This window comes from Puccinia triticina, chromosome 8A (genome assembly GCF_026914185.1).
Source record: "Puccinia triticina chromosome 8A, complete sequence".
Classification (NCBI taxonomy): domain Eukaryota; kingdom Fungi; phylum Basidiomycota; class Pucciniomycetes; order Pucciniales; family Pucciniaceae; genus Puccinia; species Puccinia triticina.
Genome location: NC_070565.1, coordinates 7,241,321 through 7,249,815, shown reverse-complemented (window position 1 = coordinate 7,249,815; position 8,495 = coordinate 7,241,321). Strand labels below are relative to the sequence as shown.

The window sequence follows — 8,495 nt, the reverse complement described above, 5'->3', positions numbered from 1 at the left end:
AATGACTGGACACTGGAACGTATCAGCCAAAAGATCACCATGTTGAGGAAAGTTGATCCAATATGCCATTCGCTCTGCCGGAGATTCATAGTAGTCTAAATTTGATTGTGACTGGCTGTACGGAATCAAATCAGAAAGTGATACTGAAGCAATATAGCGTTCGTCTTTGTAGATTGGCCTGGAATCCATTTCATCGACCATGGATTAACGAATCTCGGTCCATTTATCTTCTTCTTGTCCTAAGCTGACAGCGGCCGCTTGGAAGCCACAGTGACCATCCCCATCCACTTCGTGGATCATTGAAATAGCTGCTCGCACTTGCGCCCGCACCTTGGTATAATCAGAGTGTGCCTTCAAGTGACATTTGGTCAGAATTTTCGGAGTACGTTGAAACAGAATTGTCGGAGTATGTTGAAAAAGATTGATGGGTTTAACATGTTAACATACCTGGTTGAATACCACCCAGTCATTCCTATTCTCATCGTCACTTTTGTCACTTTCATCTTCAGGCTGGCTTTCCGATTGAACGCCTTCATCAACTTTGTTTCCTTTTGATTGAACGCCTTCATCGACTTCGTTTCCTTTTGATCTTTCCGATTGAACGCCTTCATTCACTTTGTTTCCTTTTGATTCATCTTTTTCAGAATCACACGGAGATTTGGGATTGTATTCATTGCAATCCAAGTTATTAGGTGGCTTCCGATTGATGACTCGTCCAGACCACTATTAAAAAGAAAACATCGCATGAGCTATGAAATACAGCAGCTAAAAATTTCAGCTTACAGTGAACATCTCGATTGGATTGTTCGGAAGTTCGAACTCTTGATCTGAGTCGCTCTCTTCATCGTTGGTCTCAACTTTTCTTTTCTTTCTTGGCTAGTGTTGCAAAGGAATTGTGAAATTAATGATTCAAAACAGATAAAAACAGAGATGGAACCCGTGTGAAACAGTACATACCACGGCAGGCGATTTGCCCTTTTGCTTAGAACTAACTGGCAGAACATTTGGTATCTTTCGAGGTCGTCCAGGGCCACGCTTCTTGGTTGGATTTGTAGGAGGTTCTACATTAATTTGAACTTTCTTTGGTCGGCCGCGTTTCTTCTTAACAAGAGGATACTCCCATGCTGATGGGTCCCTTTTAGTTGATTTGTGTGATTGTTCGATTTCCTTTGGTTTGTTTGAAGAACCTTTGGGTCTGCCTTTGTGCGGCTGTTCAATTGGTTCTCCGAGTGGAATAAGAGAGTGAGATTGGTCTAACAAGCGGACGAAATCAGATATGTAGTTGGGCTTTTCGTGTGTAGGCAGCTTTTGGAATCGTTCGTAGACCTCTTGCAAGAACACCTTTTCGTGATCTTCGTCAGTTGGCATTTGAGATTCTCCAGATAGCGCCGGGATAGAAACATCCTGTCAGATGCAAGACAAATGCGCAAAAAAATCAACATTCAGCAGCTAATTTTGGTGCAAATCAGTAGGGGAAAGATGTGCAAAACTTACGTCAACGTTGGGCAAGTGCCACTGGATGTGAAAGTCATTTTCATCAAGGAACTTGCCCTCTGATTGAAGCTTTCTCATCTTATGCGAGCAAGGAATACCCATGTGGGTTTTGAATGAGCAGTATTTACATTCGAGTGACTTGGATTTGTCCGCAGCCAAGTGACATTGTGCTGATTGGATGCCTTGATGAGATATCTTACCGTTCAATTTACTGAGCACAGGAGGAAGATTTGTTATGTGTATCTGTTTCTGGGTTGCACATTCTATCTTCAATCTATTGAGCTGATGTCCAAGTGCATCATGAAGATCAGAGATTGTAGTATGTAACAAAGAATTGGCGCCTCGGATGAACCTCTTGATCGCAGCGTGCAAACTCTCGACCCGGGAAGTATTCACGTTGCCGAAGTGCTTGACATCGCTGATCAGGTAACGAACAAATTGATTCTTGAGGGGGGTCCAGTTTTTTGATAAGTATTCCATCACTTCAGGAGTGCAGCTGGCTGCGAGGTTGGCAAAATTTCGCTGGTAAGATCCTGGTGAGTTGGATACAACGAGGAAATTCCACAGCTTTCGGAAGGCCAAGTATTGTACATTGCCAAGAATCGGACGACAATGCGCATAGATATTCTTGCCCATATGCCATTGGCAAAGCAAATTTCGAGAAGTTGGGAAGATCGAAGTGATGGCGAGTCAGGATTACCTCGGGAATATGTGGTTCAAGGGCCTGCTTGAGCTGCTGCAATGCCCAAGTAAAGTCGCTGTCCTTCTCCAGTGCAACCAAGACAAAGGCAATCGTGAATGATTGGTTGCATGAGTTCACTCCGCTGATGTGTATCAAGGGCATCCGGTAACGGTTTGTTTTGTATGTCGCATTGATCAGAATGCATAACGGATGTTTCTTGGCAAGGGTTATCGATTCGGGGAGAGCAAAGAATAGCGCGTTAAGGTGACTGTTATCCGTTTCGATATTAATATGAGACTTGACTTTATATTTGAATCCACTGGACTTGAGGCAATCAATCATAGCAGACATCGGAGGCCTTCCGGTAAATTCCTTCTTCTTTGTTCGATAATTAAAGTTGTGAATTGCCTTTAAAGGCGCGTAATGGGCAATTGAGGAATCTTTAAGCAGAAGATTTTGGATTTTGATGGGCTTAACACCGGCGGAGGTGAGTTTTCTGATCTCGTACTGCGTCTCAACAGTGAATCTTTGGTGGATTGTGTGTGCAGCTGGATAATCTGATGGCCCGTGGTTGTGATTGGCTTTTTTGACAACTAAGAAACACTTGTTGGTGTCTAGATTGCACCTTAAAAGCAGTCGAAATGGGCAATCAGCTTTTCGAGATTGATTGGCATTGTTCATTCGGACTTTCTTTGCGGTATCTTCAGGTGTATCGGATAGATCCTCGGACTCTTTGGACTTGTTGAGAAGGTTGGGCTCTTCGGAATCTTCAGGAGGCGTGATAGTAAGTTCTCCAGACTCGTCAGGGGGCTCAACAGGCTTCCGATGCGGTCAATAAGTGCCAGATTTGTCACACTGATATTTAACACATATTCCGTTTTTGACTTTGTAGGAGCTGGCGGTTGTGATGGCAAATCCGTGCTCAAGAGCCCATTTTTGGATGCTTTGAAAGCATTCTTCCTTGGATTGGTAGGTGGCTTCTGGAGGTGGAGGAATCAGAGGGAATTCTTGAGGATTATCGGGTGTAACTTCAACCTCATCTGACGCGGATTTTTCGACATTTGATGTATCTAAGGGGGTGGCTGCTGCTTCCTGGAGATCAATCAGTTGTTTCGTGTTGCTGAGTTGCTGAGATCCGGTGGAGTTGCTGAGATCGGGTGTATTTGTATTCCTGGCGGTGTCCTCTAGTCGAAGTGGTCTTGTGCTGCTTGCGGGTGCTTCCTGTCCCCCGGGGACTGACCGTTGAGCAGGGGAATCTGCCAGTCAAGTCCCCAACGGGGGTTCATCCACTATTTTCTGGAATTAATGTTTGGGATTTATTTTGGCACCATAAGGGTGGCCCTAAAATTATGAAACATTGTTGGGGGAGGCAAGAAAAACCCCCTCTTAATTTTGGTCAAGAAATAAATCCAAAAATGCCAATCCTTTTTTTCTGTGTGCAAAGTATTTTTTGGCTTGCGCGCACAGGGGACCTGACGTTGGGTAGTGGTCAATTCTGTGCGCAAAGAGTTTTTCTCTGCTGCGCAAAGTAGGTCCGTAAAATTATGCAAACCAACTTTGAACACCATAATTGATTAGCTATGATTTCATTACAGGCTATAATTAAGTTATCATTAGAAAATTGAATGGTTCTATACAACATTGCCCAAGGTCCTGTGATAATTTGGCATCACTTCTGACACACTTCCCATTGACTTCTGAAGAATTTATCAATCATTTCCTAATCCACATCTGACTCACATCCAACCCAGAACAACATAAAATCAGACTCTGGCACTCTCTGGAGAGTGCATCAAAGTCTCCCCTGGTGCTTTGCTCAGCTTTTTTTTTCCATTCCTGGCCCAGCTGATGCTCAGCTTTTACCCAGTTCTGGGCCAGCTGGCCAGCTGAGTATCAGCTGAGCCAGGCCAGGGACAAATATGGGCATAAGATTGGAAAGTACCAGAGCTGAAAATCAGCTACACTAGGGCCAAAGTTGAGCATCTTCTGAGCCACGGCCAAGGCTGAGCATCAGCTTTGCCAGGTTCAAAATTTTAAATGCACAGTTTGGTTAAGAAAAATACAAGCTTTGGATGATGAGGTGGAAAAAACACTAGTCCAAAACCCTGGTCTCTGTTGGAATTCTTTGAATTCTGTTACTTCTCAGAAGAGAAAAAGCCTAGGTGAGTTGTATGATGTGTACATGCTCACAAGGATGAATTGCTGAAACATATTTTTGTTTCATGCATAGACACAGCAGGTTCCGATTTGGAACAGCTGAACAAGCGAGTTGCTTGCGAATCAAGAAGTGACGTCAGTTACGTCATCTTCTCCAATGACGATCAAAGATCATTGAACTCGAGGTGAGTTAATGATCAAGCAGGTCAAGAGGAAAGGAAGAAAGAACTGATTACGTTCTTCAAACCTCTAAAAGTCCAGCTAAGTCGTTGACTGTCATCAACGCAAATAACACAAATCTCATTGATTGTATCACCTCACCGAACAGTTGTGAGTAAGGAAGATAAAATATAACTGTTTATTAAAAGGAGTCAACAATGAGTTACTCTTTATTCTAACAAGTTATTGTTCTTCTCTTAGATCAGCCGAAAGATCTTTAATCAATAAAGATTTATTCAGATTAAGCGACATTGCTTCGCAAAGTAATTCGATCATTAATAAGTTATAGCTAACGAGTAATATGATTTAGTAAACTGATTTCAACTCGTTGTTTATTTTTGTTTGATAAGAGGCAGCTTCATCAAACAGATCTTTAATCATCAACGAATATTATTGCTATCAGCAAAACTCTCGATAAAATAGCTTTTCTATTATTTTATTATTCATAGCAGATCACATCTGCCTTTAAGGTTATTTTTTTTCTTTATTTTTTTTCTTTATAACTTGTACGCATATATTAAAGATTAGCATACTCATAAAAGAAATTATACCTTTAAGTTCTCCAATTCTTTCAGTCTCCAGCACCAGGAAAAATCAATTGTCACCAGACATCAGGTGACATCAAGCAACAATGACTGTCACTTTGTTCCAGCTCTGGTGCTACCACAACTAGGCTACAATGGCCCCTTTGTTTCCTAGAGGGGGCTGTCCATGCGGCCAACTGTGCAGCTGGTGGGTAGCTCAGTGGACTTAGGCTGATGTCACCTGTAGTCTAGTGACAGTTTATTTTTCCTGGTGCAGGTGGTGGCAAAATTGTCCCCCACCAAAGTTTGCAGATTCTCTGAGGCCAAACATCTTGCTCCTCCCCCCGCGGGAGAGATCTCAATGCTATGCATCTCTCCCAGGCCAAATGGGTGCCCCTGGCCGCTGCGGGGATGAGGGCTTAGTTAAGTTGACAAAATTTTAGCACTACGGAAAGCTCCTGCAGTGGACACCAGTGTTACATGCATACCAATGCTGGGTTACATACTCACATGACAGATAATTGTACAGGTTTGTTTGGCCCCCAGAGGCTATTTCTTTAATTATATGCAGATTTGTGCAACTAAACCACACAGCTCTTGCAAAAAGGGTAACAATGCCAATCAAGAACACTGAATGGATATTGGGAGGAGAGAACAATGGATGGTCTAGTAACTGCGTCCAAACATCGTCCATCGTTTCGCATCCTTCGTACAACCATATCCTAAACATTTTGTCACGCCTGGCTTGATGGCCGGGTAGGGAGTTTGATCGAAGGGGATGCAGAGTGATTTGGCACCCGCAGAGGGTGCTCTCTCGTCTTGCTCAACCGCACTCCTAATAAACGGATCAGAAATTTAGTCAGAAAACTCTATATATATATCAAGAGTGGCCAGCCACACGAAACGAGACAAGAAACTCAACTCTTTAGCACTCTGCTTCTTGATCTCATCTTCACATGATTCCTCCTCACACCACGCGATCACACAAGAACAGTTTTTATTCAACGTCGGCACGAACTCACTCCAATCCGTCACCAGCTTCCGGTGTGCATCATAGATCACCTTGGCCTTCGAGTACATGTCCGATTGGATCGTCTCCAACAGTTTCGGAATCTCCACATCCAGCGTCTCGAGCCCATACGATTTCTTTTCGCCCGTGTCCCGACGGACGACGAGCGTGGTCTGACTGGCGAGATCCTTAGGGCCGAGCTCCAAGCGAAGCGGGATCCCCTTCATCTCCCACGAATTAAACTTCCACCCGGGCGTATAACCCTCCCGGGTATCCGTCTTCGCGAGCACGCCCACCCTCCTCAGTCGAGCCGCAAGATCCTCCGACTTGTCGTACAGATCCTTCCGGCTCTCCGGCCCACTAGACGCCACGATCCCCACCGGAATGACGATCACCTGGAGGTTGGCCACCCGTGGGGGTAAGACCAATCCCTTATCATCAGCGTGAACCATCACCATCACTCCAATACTCCGCGTCGAGAGTCCCCATGAGTTTTGCCAGACGAACAGCTTCTCGGCTTGAGTGCCTGCATTCGGATCAACCGGCTTCGACGGATCCTCAACACTGATATTGAACATCTTCGAAAAGTTTTGTCCAAGACAGTGCGAGGTCGCTCCTTGGATTCCCCGGCCTGAGGTGGGTACGAATCCTTCGACGGTCGTCGTATACAGGCCCCCTGCGAACTTCTCTTTCTCTGACTTCACCCCCGGTGTCACTGGCACGGCTAACAGCTCCTCATAAACACCTCGGTAGAGGTCCAGGATCTGTCGGACTTCCTGGTCGGCTTCCTCTCGATGTAAGTGTGCCGTGTGTCCCTCTTGCCAAAGAAACTCTCGAGTACGGATAAACGGCTCTAGGAAACTCAAATCAGTTAAACTGATTTCGTATCAACCGAACTCTGTAAGGCAACACTCACGAGGGTTCTTGAATTCCCATCGTACAACGCTGTTCCACTGATTGAGTTTCAGAGGAAGGTCACGGTAGCTTTGGATCCACTGCGAAAGCCCGAACCGAACAGGCAATCAGAATCGATGTACTGACTGAGCACAATTCTTTCTATCAAATATACAAGCATCTTACCTTGGCATAGTAGGGATACATCACTGTTTCGGATGTCGGACGAATAGCGATGTGTTCCTCCAATTCGGATTGGCCACTGTGAGCAACAAAGATAACTGAGCTTTCATGATCGAAAACAATTTGGCACATCACTTACGCTCTGGTCACCCATGCTACTTCCGGTGCAAATCCCTCGATGTGGTCTTTCTCCTTCTCCAAGACTCGGGAAGAGACAAACATCGGAAAGTAGGCATTCTCAACACCCAGTGCTTTGATCCGATCATCAAACCACCCTGAATATCAAGCGCCCAGGATAGAAATAAGCACACGAACCAGGTAAGGTTTGAGTATCAGTCAGTACAACTCACTTTGAATAATTTCCCAAATTCGATATGAAGCTGGTTTCAAGATGTAGCATCCAGATATATCATAATAATCAATCATATCGCCCTTTTTGAGAACCTGGAGTTTTTTTTTTTTTTTTTTTTTTTTTTTTTGAAGGAATACCACGTTAGACTTGCTGATCAACAAAGAATGTGACGATCATCGGAGGGAGGACTAACATCTTGATACCAATCCCCAAAGGTACTTGAATCCTTCTTGAAACTGATTCCCAATGAGCTTTTATCGGCACCGGGTTCCTTGCTCTGAGCAGCTTTCGATGCTTGGGCTGGGGCTTTCGCCTTGGGGGCCGCACTATAAGAGAAAGAGGTTATCTTTAGCAATGGGTTCAAACATCGGGTTAGACTGATGTGACCTACTTAGTCACAGTCTCTGCTCCGGGGACATGGAACGCATGTTTTTGTATTTTGATCTCAGTCTTTTGGAGGCTTTGGATGTGTTCGGAGTCAGCTAGAGAGTCTGATAGGACCAGCATGACGGTCGTCGCATGATTAGGCGTGATAGAGTCGAGCTTGACTGATGAACCAAAACAATATAACTCAGTAAACGCTTAGCTGTGATTGAATAAATAGACGGATAGCGAGACACACCTTCAGCCTTTGAAGGCTTGTTGAGCACAGTCATAATCAGATCATCTCCAGCCGCTCGCATATCTTTGAACCCCAGCTTCTTCGCCAAACTACTCGCTGGCCCCAAATCTTTGCCGGGCTCGATGACGACAACGACCAGCAGGATTGTCACCAATGGGGAGCCGACGACTGCCTTGGGCTTGAAGAGCGAGATCTTTAAATCTTGGTCAGACATTGTAGTTACTTGTCGAGGTGGGGTCTGTCTGATATTTCAAATTTTTTTCCCGCCGCGAGTGCAGCGGCCACCTTTGAAGGCGGACCGTCGCTCCGCAGCTCTGTCCGATCCGATCGACCCGCGCCAGCCGGATTATGTAAGACGG

General features: G+C 45.0%; 2 protein-coding genes across 2 annotated transcripts; both read right to left on the bottom strand.

The window, feature by feature from the left end:
- Positions 1-438: 438 nt before the first annotated feature.
- Positions 439-792, bottom strand: PtA15_8A768 (uncharacterized protein; the record flags this gene model as incomplete). The annotated part of the gene is made up of 2 exons (XM_053172231.1): positions 439-723; positions 784-792. 2 exons carry the CDS (start codon positions 790-792, stop codon positions 439-441), a joined length of 294 nt encoding a protein of 97 aa, XP_053023416.1.
- Positions 793-5,742: 4,950 nt separating this feature from the next.
- PtA15_8A767 (uncharacterized protein) lies at positions 5,743-8,350 on the bottom strand (the record flags this gene model as incomplete). Its single annotated transcript, XM_053172230.1, has 9 exons — positions 5,743-5,911; positions 5,999-6,938; positions 7,002-7,080; positions 7,166-7,241; positions 7,302-7,437; positions 7,513-7,606; positions 7,708-7,840; positions 7,906-8,062; positions 8,137-8,350. 9 exons carry the CDS (start codon positions 8,348-8,350, stop codon positions 5,743-5,745), a joined length of 1,998 nt encoding a protein of 665 aa, XP_053023415.1.
- Between the last annotated feature and the right edge of the window lie 145 nt (positions 8,351-8,495).